This window comes from Tripterygium wilfordii, chromosome 16 (genome assembly GCF_013401445.1).
Source record: "Tripterygium wilfordii isolate XIE 37 chromosome 16, ASM1340144v1, whole genome shotgun sequence".
Taxonomy (NCBI): Eukaryota; Viridiplantae; Streptophyta; class Magnoliopsida; order Celastrales; family Celastraceae; genus Tripterygium; species Tripterygium wilfordii.
In genome coordinates this window covers 6,473,645-6,495,297 of record NC_052247.1, presented here as the reverse complement: position 1 = coordinate 6,495,297, position 21,653 = coordinate 6,473,645, and the positions used below count along the sequence as shown (strand labels likewise).

Sequence of the window (21,653 nt, the reverse complement as noted above, 5' to 3'; positions counted from 1 at the left end):
TATTTACATATCGTGAGAATTGAGAAGAAGTGAAGAATAAAAATAAACCCTAAAAATGAATGGCCTAGATCTTTTTCAGGAGTGATCCAAGGGTTATAATTATACAAGATTAAAATTAAAAATATATTTAATTTATATGAAGGTAATCCTTAAAATCTTCAATGTTAAATTTTTATTATCATTTCGAGTATCAAAGTCAGGGATAAATTTACCATACCCAATAATTTGGTAACCATACATGACTACAGTGTCATTTTCGACGATCAAAATTTCGGTAACCGTAAGGTATTCGGTAACAGAACCCCGAGAGATTTGGATCAATTCTGTTTGTTTTATCAATCGTTCCTAGGATTCGACCTACTAGTGTCTAGTTTTTTTCGGTTGTAGACGAAAGTGACAAACCCATACATATGCATGCACACATATTCTCTGTCACCAGCGCACAGACCCAGAAAGCGCGCACAGTGTGGCTCTGCCTATCACGGTTGAACCAAACAGCAAAAACGACGCCGAGACTCCTTTTATAGGCGCAAAAGCAAAAGGAAAGCCATGGTCATGGTATGCATACTCTGTTTGGAACTTTCTCTTCTTTCTACTGATCAAGCCGAATCAATCCCGAATCTAATTATTGTTTTTCAATCGGATCGTATCCGATCAATTGACCGATCCAAAACTATATTTGATTGCGGCGATTTTCCTATTTTCTATTGTTTTCTCTTTTATTTTTCTCTGGAAAAATGTAGATGGAAGAAAGTAATCGATTGATTGTCAGTGACGGACCCACCACGAATTAGTTTTACAATTGCTAGCATGAAATATAACTTGGTAATCTGAAATTTGATCCTAGCTACAATTTTGTAATGGTTGGGCCTGGGACAAGTGGGGGGGGGGGGTGTCATCTATGCCATTGAATCATATGAAGATCTTAAACGAATCAATCTTATGCTATGGAGACTTTCTGTTGAAGCTATTTCTCTTTGGAAAAGGATAGAGAAAGCTATGGAGTGGGGGTTTTGTTGGAAGATAAGACAAGGAGGAGGAAAATGAGCTAATAATGTAAGGTTTTCATTAGGACATGGTGCAAAAGTGAGCTTTTGGCACTACAATAGTGCAATTGGGGCGGTTCCTCTCCATTGGAAACCCAACTCACGAACCTGTTGATGCTAGCAAGACAAAAGCATTCATGAAAAGGTTAACTGGGATGTGCAATTTATAGAGATTCTTTGGAGTGGGAGATTGAGAGTTTTGTGGCTTTGGTTGAGCCTTTATATGAGGCCACTGTCAACAATAGTAGGGAGCGTCGCTTGGTTTGGCGCAAAGGGAGGTAACTTCACAGAAAATCTTTACTGCAACAGCAGACAGCCTCCTTCAAGAGGGTGAAGTAAGTTGGAAATTTCTGTACGGTTCAATATGGAAGTAAAAATACTAAAATAAAATGTGGCATTCTTTGCCCGGACAACTCCAAAGAAGGGGCATTACTCTCATGAACAAAAAGTTGTGACAATCTCCTTTTACACCGCACTTGGACACGATAAATGTGAAGCTTGGTACTTTTTTGGCTCGTTCGAAAGGAGCAAAAAATAGGATAGTTTTGAAGGTGAAGAAACCGAACATGGATCTTATTTAAAATCGTGAAACGCATCTAGCTAATGGGATAATGGAGAGGCTTTGTAGGTGATGTACTGCAGTTCTCTGTTTCATTTTAGCTGCTTTGCAGCTGTTCATTCTAGTTATATACGTGTAACATACTTCTTTGGTACCCGGCTGATTAAATTCCTCTGTCATTCACTAAAGGAAAATATATGAAATAAGAGTAGCATGGGCTTTTAAAATTTAAAACAAATGAAGTTTCATATATGTGACTCTCTGGTGTGGTATATTGACGTGCTGTGAATGCTATAGTTATCATGATAATCAAATCATTATTAACTTAGTGTATCTATTTATTTTGCGCTCAAAAAAAAAAAAAATTAAAAATTAAGAGTGAATTAGTGTATCTAGATTTAATGGGTTTCTCCCTTTTTTTTTGCATGTTTTGGGTAAATAGGATATTTTATCTATGACATAGCAAAAGCTAATGGGTAATGAAACCTGCATAGTCGTGTGCTTACATAGAATACATGAAGAAATGGTTGGTTTCCTTAGTAGTTTCGTTAGCAGTATCAAGCATTATACTAGATGAAAGTTATAGACTACTTATGTGCAGAAGTATGTTCTAAAGTGCATGCTTAAGTCGCTCGATACTTTTCTTTGTGGTTTAGCCTTGTTAAGCAATAGACCATCCACCATGCCACTTGCCTTATTAGACGTGTATCTCTTGCATTTAGGTTATGATACTAATGTTCTGTCCACTCCATGTTTGCTTCTTTGCAAGCAGGTTGAAAGTAAAAATCAATCTAAGCACTTTCTCATCTTGGCATATCAGAGTTTTGGCCTAGTGTTTGGTGAATTGAGCATTTCTCCTCTTTATGTTTATAAAAATACTCTTTCTGGGAGATTAAGTCATTATCAATCAGAGGACACATTGTTTGGGGTTCTCTCCTTGATCTTTTGGACTTTCACTCTTCTTTCATTGTTCAAGTATGTCATTCTCATGTTGAGTGCAGATGATAATGGTGAAGGTAAGAGGTGATAAGTTTCTAACTGATTAATATCAGTAGTTTTCTACTTTTCTTGCTTTCCCTCCTTTGTTTTAAAAGGCCATTTTCTAATCCTATCAGTTTCATATGCAGGAGGGATTTTTGCCTTATACTCTCTCCTTTGCAGGCTTGCAAAATTTAGTTTACTTCCTAATTATCAGGCAGCAGATGAGGAGATCTCTACATATCATAATATGGTTCGTTCAAAGAGAAACATGCTCTCTTCTTCATCTAGGAAAAATTTTGAGAGACGTAATGGAACAAAAACCTGCTTGCTTCTCGTAGTTTTGATTGGTGCTAGTCTGGCTGTTTGCTTGGGAAGTCTTTCACCTGCAATTTCTGGTAAATTCTGGTTGATTTCACACTATCTTTTGTTCCCCTTTGCACTTCTATTTCTTTATAACTGTCTGCTCATATGAATCTGGTCTTCTGCAGTTCTTTCGTCCATCGAAGGGTTGCAAGTTCAGGTGAAGAATCTACATGAAGGTTAGTATCTGATCTTTAATAGAACTGATAATTAATGCTTATATTTATGTAGGCCATATATCCATATCTTTCAAATTGTATTGAATCTAAAGATCACGGTGATGAAGAAACAATAGTTTCAATGATCACAATTAAAGATGGCCAATTGGAATAACAGGACCTTCTTGAACACCCCCACTTTTGTATGCTTGAGTTCAAGATGTAGAGGCCAGACAGCATAAGAGTATCTATATATTGCTGTCCGTTGTGGAGCGAAACTTCATTTTGTAAAGGGGAAAGCGTGAAACTTCAGTTCTCTGATCTATTGATGCTATTTCAAATGGTAAATGTGATGAAATTTGGTGGGGAAAAAAAGAGAGGAAAAGACGAGGGATATTTACATTTTGTTTGTTCCATAATCAAGAATTCTTTCATCCTAGATACATATATCATTGGTAAAGTATCTAACAGTTCTATTAATGAACAGGTACTCTGGCTTTTGTTGCCGCTGTTGTATTGATTGGACATTTTGTTTTGCAACACCGTGGCACCTACAGGGTGGCCTTCATGTTTGCTCCCATTGTGATCATATGGTTATTTTCTCTTGCTGCCATTGGAATCTATAATATCATCAAGTGGAATCCAAGCATATATGTGGCTCTTTCTCCGCACTATGTTTACAAGTTCTTTAAGGATACAGGAAAAGATGGTTGGATGTCTCTTGGAGGAATATTTTTGTGTGTTACCGGTAAATATGGCAGAGTTTATTTAAGTACGAAATTGAAAGTATGATAAAATAAAAATAAAGAAGTTCATTAAGCTTTGGTATAGTAAAATTTAAGTAGACTTTTCTTGACTTTTCTTCTCAACTGCAGGAACTGAAACTGTGTTTGCATACCTTGGTCAGTTCACAGCTGAATCAATTAGGGTAAGGCCTACGACTTATTGGTAAATAGAAAGTATGAGCATTTTGTTGACCTATTGATGGCAATGTTTTGCATGAGAGAATAATTCTATTAGTTATGCATATGGGTAGAACCATAAAAGCTTCTAGGGATAACTCTGAGAGGTTTTCTGACATTGCATTAAAGAAATCATTTCACAACATCAAGATACTGTCCATAACCAATGATGTTTCTTTTACTCTTTTTTTTTTTCCTTTTCAAAGTTTATTGGCTCAACCTTGCATCTAGTTCTATATTCAGAAAGCTCTTTAACAATTTCTCCTGACTGGATGTACCTGCAATAGTGCATTCTATAAACCACTACTATAAAATGGTGAATAAGTTTTTTGTAGCGAGAAATATATGGTCAGCAACTCAGCTTAACTTGAATTTTCTACTTGATTTCACACTCCAACAAGTTAGCATGTGACTTTACGATGTACACGGAAGAAAAATAAACCTGTGGTAGCAATCAACTGTCATATTACGATCAAATCCTATGCAATGAGCCTTACATGGAGAGACCCAAATAATAAAGTTATGTAACCAACCCCAAACTAGCTTCTGAAGACATTGTTAAGTTGAGATAGTGTGCATTGCGTGCAGCTTTTGTGTTATATTTACCTTATTTGAGATCATTGGTTTCTTTTGCTTGTTTATCTAGGCTATTAAGTAATATTCTGTCAAAAGCAACATTACAGCATTTCTCTCAAGTGGTTGGACTGCAAATGCCAGGATTATTTTTGACACGACAACATTAAGCTGTGTATCTCTAATTGTTAGGATCCTGCTAATTTGAATTGAACTGAGAAGGTTTTATCCCAATCTCTCCATATTATTAAGGTTGAAATTGGAATCTATATAAGCTATAGTTTTGCTGTCTGCACCTTCTTCGACTCTATAATAAACTAAAACTTTGCAAAAACTATACATAGGTTGTCGGCCATGCATTGGAATCTATAAAATTAACATTATTTTTTTCCTTGTGTATTTGTTCATTTTGCCTAGTAACTAGAACACTTGTGACATGCAGGTTGCGTTCTTATGCATTGTATACCCATGTCTGGTGCTTCAATACATGGGGCAGGCTGCATTTCTCTCAAAGAATTTTTCTGCTGTACCTGTTAGCTTTTATGCTTCTATCCCATGTAAGTTTCTGCAAGCACAAGGATAATTTTTATGTTTGGTTTCGTCTTCTGCTCTTATTCCTTATAAAGTGTTTTCGAAAAACTTCAGCAACTTGATGTGGTTGTTTTCCATATCGCTGCTAATTGTTATTGGTTGATACTTTTGGGTGTGAGGAGCTAATCCCGCTGCAATTTCCCTTTCACGCAAAACTTGGCATCAAAGAATGTTTAGTAGAAAACTTTTATCTATTTTTGTTTCTTCCCTGCTTTTGAAAACAAGCATGCTTCTCATTTTACAGTGTTCTTGAAACCATTCTGTTATGTTTATGTTATAATAGATATAATATATTTATATATTGACAGAATCTTCCTGCATTTGTATCTAGATCCACTGTTCTGGCCAGTCCTGGCTCTGGCAATTTTTGCTGCAGTTGTGGCCAGTCAGGCTGCCATTTCTGCCACATTTTCCATTGTCAAACAATGCTATGCATTAGGATGTTTCTTCCGTGTCAAGATTGTACATAAACCAAAATGGATACACGGTCAAATATACATACCAGAGATAAATTGGTTACTTATGATCATCAGTCTTGTACTGGCTATTGGTTTCCGGAATTCAAATCACATGGGTAATGCTTATGGTAAGCTATCTTCGTTGTGATTGATCTTATCGTTTTTCTTGCAGAAATTGTTATCATCTTCTTTGATTGGTGTAATTTGAGAATGTTTAAACTTATGAGTCCAGCTACCAGGCATTATGTTTGTTTGAGTAAAAGATGCCTCTTCTGACTTCTCTCAAATTTCGTGACCAATGTGTATATAAAAAAGATGCCGCATGTTGCTTTGTGCAGATGATATGTTGTGTGAACCCATAAAGTAGAGAGCATAGTTATTCCAAGGTGGCTAAATGCCTTAAAGTTTAATTTTCGTTTGAGGAAATCAGGGTAAGGGTAAGGGTTTTGGATGAAGTAGAGGAAGAATATAGTTGATTCTGGTATTGATCAAAGAAACCAGATGGAAGCTGTTGACAATCTGAATCCTAAAGGATTATCGGTGGTGGATTGGAGCTAACTAGCACAGACTCGAGGATATAGCATACTTGACCTGTGATGATATGCTGTTTCATGGATGGCTGGGCCATATTGCTTAGTCAGGGTTATTAAAGAATTAAGGATTACTAGGGGTAATCAAAAAGTTATGAAGGGCTGAAACTAATAGAATGATAAAACATTAGTGTCTTACTAAAATTAAGTTTTACTAACGAATTTTGGTAAAAAAAAAAAATTGCTTTTCTTTTCCCTTGTACAAAAATTACTTACAGAGTAAAACTAAGATCCTGATGTAATAAAGAGAGAAATTTTTTGATTTACAGAGAAAATTTCTGATTTACAGAGAAAAAGACTTCTGTTAGATGAGCTCTATAGAAATTTAAATGAGAACATTAACTCTTTCTATGTTATTACCCCTTTTTTCAGTCACGTTCTATGTTATTACCCCTTTTGTTAAGTGACATTTCTTTGAGCTGACTGTTAGGAACTACTTTTACAAAATATATTTCTCGGTTCTACACATATAGCGAGTGCAGTATCTTTTCCTTTCGAAGCAATTTCAAACCTCCCTGTCATCTAAAATCAGCTGAATTATCCGTGTTTCTACAGGGTGTATGAAAAGATGGGTAGGCTGCCCATTCTGATTTTACAATTACCTTCATTGAATCCTTCTGAATGTCATCCATGTGTAATCTAGGAAAATGATAGACACTAATTAAGTCAGGGAAACCATGATTTACTTATCTATTTTCCACTTTAGAAGGTCGCTCGTGTCAGGTTAACTAGTACTTCCTTTCTTGACTCATACTCTGCTTGTCGCTGTGCTTTGATAACCACTAAAACCATGATTTACTGATCTATTTTCATTGACCAAAGTTAGCTCAAACAAACACACAGGCATAGCAGTTGTTTAACATCAGACATAGTCAAGATTATCTAGTGGGCTGGATGGCTAGACCAACTATTAGAGTGTCTGCTGCACTATTAGTTAGTGGTTTATAGTCTTGAACACATGATATATATTAATAGCATGTAAAAATATAACATATAGAGATCCGACAGTTTTTTTTTATTTCCCTTTTTCATAACTATTTTGAGAACTAATGATGCTATCCAAATCTCAGGGATTTCATGCATGGGCGTCACATTTGTGATGACATTGTTGATGTCATTAGTAGTCAGCTTAGCATGGCATAAGGGTGTTCCACTTGCCCTTTTATGCCTTCTTTTCTTTGGATTTATCGAGGTTGTCTTCATTTCTTCTTCTTGCACGAAAATCCCCGAGGGTGGATGGTTTCCTCTCATGCTTGCTGCAGTTCTGATGTTCATAATGTATGTGTGGCATTACGGCAGCAGGAAAAAGTACCTACATGATCAACACAACAAAGTACCAATGAAATGGATCCTCACACTGGGTTCCAGTCTTGAAGTTGTTCGGGTCCCTGGGATTGGCCTCATCTACACGGAGTTGGCAAGTGGAGTCCCAGCCACATTTTCACATTTCTTAACCAACTTACCAACTTTTTACCAAGTAGTTGTTTTCGCCTGTGTTAAAACTGTTCCTGTTCCTTGTGTCCCTGCCAAAGAACGCTATCTAATTGGCCGAATTGGGCCCAAATCTTACCGGATGTATCGCTGCATCATTCGGAATGGTTACAATGACGTTCATATAAATGAAGATGATTTTGAGAATGATCTTGTGGTAAGCATAGCAGAGTTCATCCAGCTGGAAGCAGAAGGATCTGAAGCACATGAAGGCCATATGGATGGCCGGCTGGCGGTTGTTAAGTCATCCGATAATTTTGGAAAAATATTGCTTGCCTCAAACTCCTCGAACAATGCAGAAAGTAGCTGTTCAAGACCCCCTGGTACTGTAAATAGTGGCAAGTCAGCTGCCCTACAAAGATTGAAATCTAGGTATGAGCAGGAGTCACCACAATTCAGCCACAGGCGACGGATTCATTTTCACTTGTCAGATGCAAGGTACAAGGATTCTCGTGGCCGGGAAGAGCTTATGGAACTTCTGGAAGCTAAACATGAAGGTGTAGCATATGTAATGGGTCACTCACACATAAAAGCAAAATGGAATGCATCTTTCTTGAAGAGGTTTGTGGTCAATGTGGCTTTCTCTTTCTTGCGTAAGAACTGTCGCAGCCCATCTGTGGTCTTAAATATTCCTCGTACTTGCTTAATAGAGGTTGGTATGAACTACTGGTTGTAGTACAACACCCTCTCTGACATGCATCCTCATTCAGCATAAGTCACATTGAGCTTCTTTTTAGCGGCTACCTGATTTTTTATTTTGAAGTGACCTCGGACAAGGTATGGACCTATTCATTTTCTACGATTTTATTGGGCATATATATATATATATATATATATATATATATATATATATATATATTAAGGTGGATTATGCGAGCTTCTACAAACTGAGTTGCAAGATTTTCAATTTATTTGTTCAGTTATAGATTGCTAATTAACCTCTACTCTTGAGCAATGTTGTTTTTGTGTCTTCTAATTGTTTTCTATTATTGTTTGTGCTTTTAGTATTCATCATGATGGCTTCTGTTTTTAGTGGAAATGTATTTCTTCTGTGAAACCTGTAGCCGATGATTAAATGAATGTCATCATGTAAGCAAGATTTCAATAGAAGTTGAAGGCATGAGAGCTCATTTGAGCTAAAACAAAAGATGGAAGGGTTTCTTTTAAAGAAGAAAAAATATATAAGAACTTATTCGGTCCTTTAAGCCAACTAGTAAGGTGGGGAATGACCCCAAACTCAGGTGGTCAAGTCCCATAATTCAACCCCAAACTCAGGTGGTCAAGTCACATGATTCAAATCCACTCTCAAGTCTTTAACTATAAGCGTTTGTAGATTTGAACAGGTCTTCTGCAAAGAGATGAAACCAGCCTGACCAACATATTTGCAAAGAAATTAAACTACAGATAAATCATATTCTTATCAAGTGATTTCACTTGTAAAGGTGCAAGAGACTAAGAAATTATTCTTATGTGTATTTATCTTAAATCACTGGATTTCTCATGAGAAGCACTTGATGTTGCTGTAACGTGGATCTCCAGAATATATTCCTCATCTTGAATATAATAATACATGTAAACAAAAAAATAAATACTGAGATCTTCCACAATTTTCTTTGAAGGAATAATGACCTTTAGTAGATATAATAATTATATAGAACCAGAGGAATTATACTGAGAACATATTCATATAAATGTACAACAACTGGTGATAATGGAAAATCATGCACTTCGATTCTTCACCTGGACTCTGTCGACTGTTGGGTCGATCATTAATGTAAATGCAGAATACCGTATCCGGTTCGCCATATAAATCTTAGGCACAAATTCATCTCCAAAGAAGTTATTTACTGGAAAACACAAGCAACATTGAAGATATCTAGATACTTAGTGACATGAGGAGAACAAATAAGATTAGAATAGACAACTAAACAGACAATATATTCCCTCATGAAGGAAGCAAGAAAACATGATAAGTCTCATGAGCTTCTTATTCTAAATATTCTTTTCCTCACCCATTTTTCTCTCTCTTCGATTAATTTATGCTGAACATAAGCAAATGAATATGATTACCAAGAGTGCATGCATATTGTCTTCTTTATCGAATATATATATTTAAAGCTTCTTGGACTAAAAACACATATACAATAATGCATGGATTACTACAAAACATTCGATCTCAATAGACGAGGGATCATTACCCATCAGAACACACATAATATATGTATATAAAAATCTTTTTGAATGCCATACATACTCCTCTGTGTTCTAGCATCATATTTTTCTTCACTGATCATTATCAGATGTTCAGATGTTTGTTATAATGATTTTGACAGTGCCGTTGCTAGTTACTACAACTAGCTAATAACATCCTCAATTCCTCAGCATGGTTAAAATATTTTGACACGTAAAACGTGGCAGACTGAAAATTGCTGCACCATGCAATTGTTTAGATTCTAATTCCCCATCCAGGTAGAATTATTGAGGTTAAGCATCTTTATCCTGAGATTTTAGTTCCACCTCTCTCTATTATTGTCGTATTATTCCTTCTCTATAAATCATATCCGGACTAGGCAGACATTCTTCCCCTACTTGCACCTGTGACATAGCGTTGTACCGTTGTATTTAAATTTGTGTCCTTCCTTACATTTCATCTCCAAAACGGACACGCTTCCTAGAATTTCAGGTGCTAAACTGATAAGCAGTCTTTGTTCCTCTGGCTTCAGCTGTTCTTCCTAATTGAAGCCTCATTTCGCTCCGAAAAACTTTGTTTTTTTAGCATAAAAGCACTTCAAGTACTGGTTTTACAGGCGAATTTACTTGAGGGACTCAAGCTAATATCATTCAACAATACGGGAGACTTGAAGCAAGAGGGGTGACAGATTTCAAAGTTTTTCTATACTTCATTGGAGAATGCATGGAAAAAAGGGTAGTATAGAGATAAACATTCTGCCGGCTACCAAAACCAAACAGCCTGAATTTGGCAAGAAATTCGACAATAAAGCCTTGTCCTGCAAGGCGTGGATATGGAGTGTGTGGGAATTTTGCAAAGAAGACACCAACAGAGTAAAATTTGCATTCAAAGTGGGCATAGCTGTTCTTCTCGTGTCTCTGCTTATCCTAGTCCAAGCACCTTATGAAATATTTGGCACAAATATTATCTGGTCCATCCTCACTGTTGCCATCATGTTCGAATATACAGTTGGTATGTTCATGTATATATTCATGTTTTCTGTTTTATACTACTCGTGTACATAAAGAGAATATCATACCTTTGCACAAACTAATTGGTTCAGTTTTCCTTGTCATATTGTGTTTTGAATCCTCAAGGTGCAACATTCAATCGAGGATTCAACCGAGCACTTGGAAGCCTGCTCGCAGGAATCTTGGCTATTGCAGTGGCTCAATTAGCACTTCGCAGTGGTCGGATTGCAGAGCCTATTATAATAGGCATCAGCATCTTTTTCATTGGTGCGACTTCATTGAACCATATTTTCCTGGTTAACCAACAAAAATAGAACAAAGATAAAGATATTGAAAAGATTTTAACATTCTATGCAGGGACCATCACATCATTTATGAAATTATGGCCATCACTTGTGCCGTACGAGTATGGATTCAGGGTGATACTCTTCACCTTCTGCTTGATCATAGTTTCAGGATACCGGATGGGAAACCCAATTAGAACTGCCATGGATCGGCTCTACTCAATCGCCATTGGAGGTTTTGTCGCAGTACTAGTGAATGTGCTGGTATTTCCAATATGGGCTGGGGAGCAATTACACAAAGAGCTAGTCAAATGCTTCGACTCTGTAGCTGACTCACTTGAAGGTTCGCTATTTTAAAGACACTATACTATACTTTTCAATTTCACTTCTAAAAGAAATATTATCAACAGTTGAGAAAGCAATCAGTGAATATTTGACTCCAGGACCATATTGATAATAGTGCATATCAGCAACAAAAACTCAACTATTGCCTGTTCTATTTATTTGTGCTTGCATGGTCACATGAAAAAGAAAAATCAATCTTATGTGGTCAGGGTAACATTATATTCGTATATCAAGAGCAAATTTTAAGCTTTTTTATAAATTGGACATTTCAGAATGTGTGAAGAAATATTTAGAAGATGATGGGTTAGATCATCCCGAGTTCTCCAAGACAATTATGGATGAGTTCCCAGATGAGCCTGCGTATCAGAGATGCAAAACTACACTAAACTCATCAGCGAAACTTGAGACTTTGGTAGTATATCTATCCGCTTCTTTCTTTTATTTCGTACTATGATAATATATCCTATAAGTTCAATCTCACTGCAAGTACTAACAATGACCCATTGTTTCACTGAAAAAGGCTAACTCAGCAAAATGGGAGCCTCCACATGGCAGGTTCCGACACTTCTTCTATCCTTGGTCGGAGTATGTTAAAGTAGTAGTAGTTCTACGGTATTGTGCTTACGAGGTTATGGCACTTCACGGTGTTCTCCACTCTGAGATTCAGGTATCCTGCACATGTTTACTTCCTACTGAAACTTTGGGGGAATATATTCACTAAATACGTATATAAATATTCCTCTAAGTAGAATCAGAACCTTTCTCCCAGCAATACACAAAAATAATGCAAAATTCCAAGAAAACTTCAGCTTCATGATTTTTGGAAAACAAAAGGATATACTGTGAATCTATTCCATGAGGGGTTCATGATGGCCTTAGAATAATGAATCATCAAGCGCTTAAATGCTAAATGGCAGTAACAGAAAAACAGGAATACATACTCATTTTATTCTCTTGTAGCAAAAACTTTGAAATGTTGCCACCATAACGAGCATGACAAAGATTCTTATGGTCTTGTTTCATAACTAGTTTCTTTCTAGACATTAAGAGCATGCGAATTATGCTTTCTGCCTTCATCTAGTGATTGGACACAAGAGAGGGCCTTTAATAAAATTGTGCACAAATTTTACCAGCAAATGTTTGCATAAATAAATTAAAAGAGAGATCAATTTGACATATGAAATAACTTTTGTTGTATAGCTGAAGCATGATGAGTTACTTGAGCACATACCTTTCTGATTCGTTTGCAGGCACCTTTCAACCTTCGAATCACATTCCAATCAGAGATTCAAGATGCAACAAAACAGGCGGCAGAGATAATGAGGAGATTAGGCAAAGACATTGGTGACATGAAGCGAAGCCTCAAAACCAGCATACTGAAGAAGGTCCATAGCTCCACCGAGCGACTCCAACGTGCCATAGACATGCATTCCTATCTTCTCACCTCAAACTATGATCCTCATGATAACATTAGCAAGCCACTTCCAAGCCTGTCTCACACCCTTTCATCAAACCTCTATGACCTTTCAAACCAATCGCCTGATTTTGACAGTAATAGTGTTGAAAAGAATTTGAACCCTATCGCCCAAAACATGCCTTCTGGGACTCTCCCACCTGCACAGGCAGAGTCTTACCATGAGATGATGAGGAAGCAATCAAGAAGGTTACATTCATGGCCGTCAAGGGAGGTGGATGCATTTGAAGAAGATGGAAACCTTGGAACAGATTTTCTACCAAGGATGAGGGCACTGGAAAGCACTGCAGCTCTTTCACTTGCAACCTTCACTTCCTTGCTCATTGAGTTCGTGGCTCGGCTTGATCATTTGGTTGAAGCAGTTGATGAGCTCTCAAAGAAGGCTAAATTCAAGCATGAGAATGCATAGCTGATTAAATTTGTATGGCAGTAATGTAGAATTTCCTGGGTGTGGCTCTAAGGATGTTTACATCACAGAAAAATAAAATTTACATTTACCTACCGTTGTCTGATAGGTATTTGAACCTATTTCCTTTTCCCTTGTTTTTTTGCTGGATCAAAAGATCAAAACTCAAAACAAAAGAGTTGAAAATTTAAGGCATCAAATAGGCTTCGTCCTTTAAAAAATAAAAACCATTACAATGGGAATGATAACGACCTCCCCATACTAGTGTTTCATAAAAACCATTACAATGGAGATAATAAGGATCCCTCCATACCAGTGTTTTATGGGCTCTAAAGAGTTCAGGCCCAAACTCCACCCTAACAGTTCAACGGGCCTAACCCGAATCCATTGACGCATGCACCCATGGACCCTAACAGTTCAACAGGCCCAACCCGAATCCATTGGCGCATGCACCCATGGACCGACTGTAATCCAACAGGCCTCCATAATACCAAAAACTTATTGGACATGTTAAAGAGTGGCATTGCCCTCCTTATAAACAACACTTAACTCCTCTATCTTTCCAATGTGGGAGTTTCTATCAGGGGATGAAGTTCAATGTTCTACCCGTTAGAAGTTAGAACAAAACTAACTAGTTCAGAATTTTCACATAAAGGAGAAAACTTAACAAAACTAAGCAATTAAAGCAGAAAAGCAATTCTCTCAGGATGGGGAGGAGAACCTGATGATGCGGGTCTTCACCATTGAAGAACCCTAATAAATAGAAAGAAAGAAAAATTTATTTTGACAATTAAAACTACTTGCATTACCAATATAAAAGAAAACTACAAAGATTAATGTATAAAACTTCCATAAACAGCTATAGTGATTTACATTGCAACAAAGGGCTTGTAAATAACGCAGATTAAAACCAGTAAATTAACTCGAAGTTTAACACTATGAAAATGGTAACACCTACATTCCCAATGGGCTTTTATCATAATCAGTTGTCCACAAACTGACCTTACAGGAGGCATAACCTGTTACCACAATAACCTGCTGACATTATTTTTATATAGATATTTACAATAAAAAAGCACAGACGACCTGACCCAAATTAATCACCACTACCTACATCCTAATTGATTTTCCCAAATAGCCCAACATGTATGCAACAAGGAATGAGAACAACTCCTAATATCGCAAGGCCTAAACATACTGAAAGCAAAGGACATGAGCAGAAACTCTGCAAAATGCCAAGACAACACATCAAACAAGAAAGAAATCTCACATCCAGCTTTGGGGCATCATGCAAGATTTACTAGACTCTGATGGGTCACCAGTCAGACCGTTCACTGCTTGAGCCATGACCAGAACTGCCTGCAAGCATTGCCAACAAACTTCCCCCGTGCACCCTACCTTCTGGAACAAAAACTGGCGTTGCTGAGAGGCCTCCTTTCTTAACAATTGTATGGTCATTTGGCAATCCCTGTTGCTTCAAATCGGAATATGAACTGACTGCCAAGTTTCCTACAGCGTTCCCCATTTTCACAACATCAACATTCATGTCTTCAACATCAATGACCTCTTTCATATTCTTGGACTTGCTTAGTTTAGGGTCCACAACCATAGGCCCCAAAGTGACACCTCCGTGAACCCTCTTATCCTGCACAAGTCCACTGTGAAGTGCACAAAGACCTGTTTTGCCCCGCGAAAATGAGCTACATGGACCAATAGGTTGGTTGCCATATTCTGAACCAGGATGGCCCCAAGAGCATCTCTTTCCTCCACCATGTGCCTTGCAAAAATCCGTGCTACCTTGTGCACTCTTGCCACACCCTTCAAACTTGCACCTCTTACCACCACCATGACGGACACAATAGTCAGTCCGTCCTCTGGCACTTTTTGTGCACTCAGGAATACAACACCTCTTACCACCACCATGTGCAACACAAAAGTTGGTCCCTCCATGCACACTCTTTGTACACACCCCACCACCCTGAAACGCACATCTTTTACCTCCTCCATGGCCCTTACAAAAAGGTGTGCTCCCTTCAGCACCCTTAGTGCACCCTGGAAATGTGCACCGTTTGCCACCACCATGTGCCTTGCAGAACATCGTACTCCCTTGTGCCCCTTTTGTGCATCCCAATGTTTGACATCGACGACCACCACCATGTGAAATGCAAAGTCCAGATAAGCCTTCAGCACTCTTTGTGCAATTTTCTTTCTGGCATCTCTTGCCTCCACCATGCCGGATGCACAATCCTGATTTCCCTCTGGCGGCTCGGGTGCAACCCTCACGACAACATCTCCGCCCGCCACCATGGGCAATACAGAAATCTGTACGGCCCTCAGCACTTTTAGTGCACCCAAGAAATTCACAACGTCTGCCACCCCCATGAGCCTTGCAGTACACAGTTCGACCCTCAGCTCCCTTATGGCAGCCAGGCTTCTGACACCTCCGACCACCACCATGAGAAATACAACGTCCAGAAGCACCTCTAGCTCCCTTTCCGCATCCCTCAACCTGGCATGTCTTGGAACTAGAGCTGCGATGTTGTGGTTGCTGTTGCTTTGTTATACCGGAAGTGCAGGTGACTGAACTTTTTGGTGTTGTTATAACACTTGATGTTTGGTCTGGAACAATATAAGTTGGATCACTATTTCCTGGAACCTGATCGAAGAAAAAACTCACCTCTTTGTTCTGTGAAGTCTGCGGAGGCATCAAACCAGTACCTGTTTTCCAACGAGATGATGTTGCTCCTTCATCAGCAATTGGAGTTGCACTGACAGTCAGTGGCATCTCCATGCCAAAATGAGATGAGCTTACATGAACACTAGTTATATCAGATTCAGAGGGACCAGTTGAGAGACTTAACTCCAGGTCGACCTTGTGTTCCAGGTCCAGCCCTTTCAAACACGCATTGGCAAATTTCTTTGGGCTGGACATCTTTTCACTGCCAAGATTGAGCGTGAAATTCAATTCAAGATCCATGGAATACTCATCATCAGTTTCTTTGGCTGAAGACATCGTAGTGCAAGCAGTTGCTGAATTTCCCTTACTGTCTGAGGAACTTGATGAAAGGCCCAGCCCTAGAGACAATGAAGAGCCTGTTTGCTGATTCATGGATCCACTCATCAAACCCCACTTACGTTTGATGCCCTTTGAACCTGTGATGTTTGGAATTGAAGGACCCGTGGAATCAAGACGTAATATGGTATCTGTGCAGTACTCAGCCCCAGCTCTTCCAGCTTGAATTGAAGAGCCCAATGCCTTCAATGCATTTGAAGAATAATTAGCAGCAAAACCAAAATTCGGGAACCTGGGGTCCATGAAGGAAGCAAATGTGTGATATCCAAACCAAATCTCAACTATAATTGAACAGCCACCTGACTTCCAGGCGAAAGAATCAGCTACAAAACTAGGGTTAGATGGAATTAGGAGTGCACATTGCACCCCCACTCACAAACCCTGACGTATCACAACGATCCATTACTAAGATTATAATATAATTTCCTGGCCTCAGCTGATTAGTTGCAACAGGGAAGAACAAATTGCAAATGAAGCCCCGCTCATAACACCATGATAGTCGAACATCCTGTAACACGAAATAAGCATGATAAGAATGAGACATCTAGCCTAACTGAAGGTAACTATCACCAAGTTTGAGGTCATTGAAAACATATATTTTAGCGACCATATTAAGTTTTTTTCAAAATTTTCATCATATTGCCCCAGATGAAACCAATTCAAGTCCTCAAATGCTTGCTTCCGAAAAAGAAACTCAATCCGATTCTTCAACCACATGATAGCACAGAAAAATTAATGAAATAAATTAAATCATCAATAATTTTCAAGCGGCACTGAAATTGCGAACAAGTAGTTGATTAAGGCAACACCACCTCGTATACTCAAATATCATTTGAAGCCAATAACAACTTCATCCCACAAATTAAGTAAATCCTATATACATAAATGAGCAGATGCAAACTACAAAAGACAACACAACCTCGTAGTATACTCAAATACCATTTGAAGTCAATAACGAGTCCATCCATGAATTAAGTAAATCTTATATTCGTAAATGAAGAGATGAAGACTATAAAAGATTATTCCACCAAAAAAAAAGAGAAAGTCATGCCATTTTAGAAAACGAAGTATGAGCAATTTCAAGATGCAAATGAAATATCCATTCTATGCACGGACTAGGCCAAAGAAAGATACTTGATCAAATCAGCTAGCAAAAGATGCAAATGTCTCACTTCCCCATTATCTACAACAACAAAAAACTTTGTCAAGGTTTAAGAACTAAAAGGTTCATCAAGTACTGAAAATGGCAACTATTTCTTCCAGTGGAGAACAATTAAATTAAACCAATAGTCTAATACAACAACACAGCTACATGTGCCACAAATATCTCACACACAAACAATCTAGACACTCTACACTTAGCAGATTAGAGATACTTCAATTACATATGACCACAAAAAGTAAGAACTGATCTCAAGAGAAACCATGATAATACTTCAAACAAATTAACTAGGAAGTTGCTGAAAAAATTCTTCAACTAAAACTAATTGCAAATAAAGAAAGTTGAACAACCTCTCGCACATAACAGAGTTATCAGTAGATGTAGGGCCTAAATCTCTACAAGGAAGAGAATCAAATTGTCATTAGAAAAACAAAAGATAGCTTAATCCAATAGTAAAATGAATACATATAGAGAACTGCAAAAATGGATTACACAGAAAGAAAAAAAAGATTAGAAAATTACAATTCTATCCAATTCTTTTTTCTCGTGATGAAAACAACAGCTTAGTGCTAAGAAATAGCATACAAAAGACACAAAAATGAAAAGTGTTTCACATAATGTTCCTTCCCCATGAAAAAAAGCAAAATAATTAGCTGTTTGATCAAATGAAAGAAAAAGGAATTACTTTTCCCAATCAGAATAAGTTCCACTATTCCATTTGAGACTAATGTGAATCCATTATTCCATTTGAGAGTTACGAAATCCAAAAAATTAAGTTGTGCCGAGAATTCCTCTTTTTGGTTTCCAAAATACAGATAAGTCAGCAAAAAACACAATTCATCATCTTTCTCCTCAGAATCCCTTAGGATATGAAATTTGATATATGGGATGGAAAGAAAAAAAGAACAAATACGTCACAGTGCATGACAGATTAACAATTACAATGGTCAGCCACGTATGAGGAGATATTCATTAGACTTTCCATTCAGAATCAATGATAACAACAAAACAAATCACAAGTTAATGAATGGAGAAGCAATTACAAAGCAAGATGGCATAATATTAAAACAAAGCAAAATTATAATCCATTTATTATAAAGTTTCAAATTCGAAATTAAACAGAATTGCAAACAGAACGACCCCAAGCCTCAATAGATTCAATTTAAAACATAATATGATTTTTTTTTCCAGCTATCCCATCATGCCATGTCTTTTATCTTATCATCTGAGATATTATGTGAATGAACCTTCTAATGAGCAGAAACTTTCAGAAACTAAAGTTTCGGCTCAAAAACAAAAAGAGTAAAATTTAGAGTAAACACAGCAAAGCTTACACAATTATAGGACAGAAACCTTAAAGAAAACATAATTTTCAACATGATGCCTAAAGAAACCAATCCAAGCTATCAAAAATCTTCTCTTCCAATACAGCTGGTCTGCAAAGACTGCATAAATTCATATGAACTCAAATGGAATACTGTAACTAAAACTTACGATCCAAATTGCACCAAATTCATTAAATCACGCAATAAACCAAAACAACAAAAATAAAACGAAAAATAAAAACAAAATATATAGTTTTCAGAACTTTATCGTGCCGTCGAAAGATTTGAACTTGTAAATCTAACACTCGAATAAGTCAAACCAAAAAAAAAAAACCCAGAACGAACAAAAATTGAATCTAAAATCCCAAAACAAAGACGATTAAGCTGGAAAATGATAGATTAGACCAAAAAGAAAAGAGAAGGTCGGCATTTAAGGAAGAAATAGAACAGAAATCTGAAATACGTACCTTAACTTCGCTTGATTAAGTAACCGAAGTGGTTCGCACGGATCGGAATGTGAGGTTTTAGGGCTTGGAGCGCCGGCGGCGATAGATTATACAAATAAGGCGGAGAATATGAGGGGAAAGAGAGACGCATAGTGCGGTGGCTAATAGAAAGACGAGGGTAGAAATTACTAATAAAAAATCGAGATAGGGAGGGTGGTACTCGTGTCGATATGAAAAGCGCACGTGCCAAATTATGGGGTTTTTACTTTTTATGGTGATCTAAAAATTATTTATTTATTTATTTAATGATTCTGACCATTTTAATGGACCAAATAAATTCCGTTTATACTTTATCAAAAATGACATGTAACTCATCAGTTTGATAATCATGAGAGTTCAACAGGTTTATTCCATTGATTTAATCAATAGAATAATTTTATTCCACTTTTTTATCTCATAATTTATTGTCCAAAATTTATTATTTTAATATAAATTCCATTGTTTTCTAAAGCATAGTATAGAATTTATTTGTTTTAGTTTTTCAATTTATTGTTTTTGAAATTCTATTGAAAAAAACAATGGAAGTAAAATTCACCCGATAAAACTTATCGACAATGAATCTTATAGAAAGAACTTTATGTGTGATTCCGAATATGTAATTTTTTTTAAAAATCTAACATGTATTTTAAGAGTTAAAATGTTTTAAAATTTTGTTTAAAAGGCTTGGGCTCCCATGGATTACGACTATATAAGCTACCTAGCACTACTCATACTTTATTCGCCAACGTTGATATTGTCTTCTAGCTCCCAAAGAAGTACTAAGAGCATCCACAATGGTGCTAAATTTAACATTGTTAACAACACTTTTTGAAAAAATATAGTGTTATACCATCACAATGGATAGAATAGAGGGTATTTCAAGTACTTGAAATGTTACTTTTTTTATAAGTATAGCGCTACATGCACACAATGGATAAAAAATGACACCTGAAAATTTAGTTGTGGAAAAATGATACTTGAGAGTTAGAGTATATATATAGTTGATGAATAGTGATGAGAGAGATGATGAAAATGAAGAGAGATGTGATGAAAATGAAGAGAGACAAGTGTTCTTTCTAGTGTTGTTATAGTAACCAAAAATGACATGTAGTCCATCAATTTGGTAGCCCATGGTAGCTTAACAAGTTTATTCTATTAATTTAATCAATAGAATATCTTTATTCCACTCTTTTATCTCATAATTCTTTGTCCAAAATTTATTGTTTTAATATAGATTCTATTGTTTTTTAAAAGCATAGTCTAGAATTTATTGTTTTAGTTTTGAATTCATTGTTTTTGAAGTTCCATTGAAAAAAACAATGGAATTAAGATCCACACGATAAAACTCATCGACAATGGATCTTGTTAGAAAAAATTTTATGCGCTAATTCTGAATATGTATTTTTTTTTAAATCTAACATGTATTTTGAGAGTTAAAACGTTTTAAAATTTCGTTTAAGAAACTTAGACATCCCTGAACTAGCACTATATGGGCTACCTAGTACTATTGCTTTCACAAAATATCATCCTAACTTATAAATTCTCAAACACACTCTATCCAAATTCATTTTGCACTTGGTGTAATCTCTCTACAACTCAAACTTCTCTGAAGTAGAGTTGCAGATATAACAAGTATAATGTATAATCACTTGATGTTAGAATTCTCTCACCCCTTAACTTGTATTAACAATGCCTTAGAACATCTCTATCAGTTACTGTAAATAACACCTCTATTCTATTTTGTAGGATATGATGCCCTCTATATACTCAAAAAATTGAAAAGACCGTCGTTATAATGATTCGCCATGACTCAGCAAGTTGAAAGGACCGCTATAATGATTCGTTAGGAATAGCGGATTACAGTTAGGGTATCAACATCAAATATCTAAACATGATTCTTTCCCTATCGTAGAGAAGAATTATAAGGAACTAGTCAAAAATAGGGTTTACATTAGATTACCTAAATGTCACTTATTTTAAGTAACATGAACAGTGATTACCCGTTCACTCACCTAAAAATACAAAATATTCATTCTCTTTCAGCAACTCTCTCTGTCCCTATCAGCCCTACGTCCTCTCTCTCTCTCATTCATATTTCTCTTTCATCCAACTTTTGTTAACATGGAGCT

At 36.8% G+C, this 21,653-nt stretch overlaps 3 protein-coding genes across 7 annotated transcripts; 2 read left to right on the top strand and 1 right to left on the bottom strand.

Moving 5' to 3' along the window:
* The first annotated feature begins 237 nt into the window (after window positions 1–237).
* On the top strand, window positions 238–8,606 carry LOC119980262 (potassium transporter 3). 3 transcript variants are annotated; one of them, XM_038822890.1, is made up of 9 exons: window positions 238–558; window positions 2,378–2,621; window positions 2,733–2,981; window positions 3,075–3,125; window positions 3,592–3,852; window positions 3,980–4,032; window positions 5,082–5,196; window positions 5,562–5,816; window positions 7,349–8,606. In XM_038822890.1, the coding sequence occupies exons 1-9, from the start codon at window positions 550–552 to the stop codon at window positions 8,443–8,445; spliced, it is 2,334 nt and encodes a 777-aa protein (XP_038678818.1). In that variant the 5' UTR covers window positions 238–549; the 3' UTR covers window positions 8,446–8,606. The 3 variants fall into 3 exon arrangements, with proteins under 3 accessions (XP_038678818.1, XP_038678820.1, XP_038678819.1); XM_038822891.1 differs by lacking the exon at window positions 238–558 and adding an exon at window positions 902–1,674; XM_038822892.1 differs by lacking the exon at window positions 2,378–2,621 and having other exon boundaries at window positions 239–558.
* LOC119980264 (aluminum-activated malate transporter 9-like) lies at window positions 8,607–14,075 on the top strand. Its single transcript, XM_038822896.1, has 6 exons — window positions 8,607–10,971; window positions 11,097–11,237; window positions 11,328–11,597; window positions 11,872–12,011; window positions 12,120–12,266; window positions 12,850–14,075. The coding sequence occupies exons 1-6, from the start codon at window positions 10,680–10,682 to the stop codon at window positions 13,480–13,482; spliced, it is 1,623 nt and encodes a 540-aa protein (XP_038678824.1). The 5' UTR covers window positions 8,607–10,679; the 3' UTR covers window positions 13,483–14,075.
* A 322-nt stretch (window positions 14,076–14,397) lies between these two features.
* LOC119980263 lies at window positions 14,398–19,664 on the bottom strand. 3 transcript variants are annotated; one of them, XM_038822894.1, is made up of 3 exons: window positions 19,507–19,653; window positions 18,065–18,109; window positions 14,398–17,060 (listed from the first exon to the last, which is right to left on the bottom strand). In XM_038822894.1, the coding sequence occupies exon 3, from the start codon at window positions 16,793–16,795 to the stop codon at window positions 14,795–14,797; it is 2,001 nt and encodes a 666-aa protein (XP_038678822.1). In that variant the 5' UTR covers window positions 16,796–17,060; window positions 18,065–18,109; window positions 19,507–19,653; the 3' UTR covers window positions 14,398–14,794. The 3 variants fall into 3 exon arrangements, with proteins under 3 accessions (XP_038678822.1, XP_038678823.1, XP_038678821.1); XM_038822895.1 differs by lacking the exon at window positions 18,065–18,109 and adding an exon at window positions 17,687–17,735 and having other exon boundaries at window positions 19,507–19,647; XM_038822893.1 differs by lacking the exon at window positions 18,065–18,109 and having other exon boundaries at window positions 19,507–19,664.
* Window positions 19,665–21,653: the final 1,989 nt, after the last annotated feature.

Coding starts and splice junctions, on each gene's coding strand:
- LOC119980262 (XM_038822890.1), top strand. Junction 3,126..3,591: donor GGTGAAGAATCTACATGAAG/GTTAGTATCTGA, acceptor ATTAATGAACAG/GTACTCTGGCTTTTGTTGCC. Junction 5,197..5,561: donor CTTTTATGCTTCTATCCCAT/GTAAGTTTCTGC, acceptor ATTTGTATCTAG/ATCCACTGTTCTGGCCAGTC.
- LOC119980264 (XM_038822896.1), top strand. CDS start 10,680: ATGCATGGAAAAAAGGGTAGTATAGAGATAAACATTCTGCCGGCTACC. Junction 12,012..12,119: donor CAGCGAAACTTGAGACTTTG/GTAGTATATCTA, acceptor TCACTGAAAAAG/GCTAACTCAGCAAAATGGGA. Junction 12,267..12,849: donor TTCTCCACTCTGAGATTCAG/GTATCCTGCACA, acceptor ATTCGTTTGCAG/GCACCTTTCAACCTTCGAAT.
- LOC119980263 (XM_038822893.1), bottom strand. CDS start 16,795: ATGGACCCCAGGTTCCCGAATTTTGGTTTTGCTGCTAATTATTCTTCA.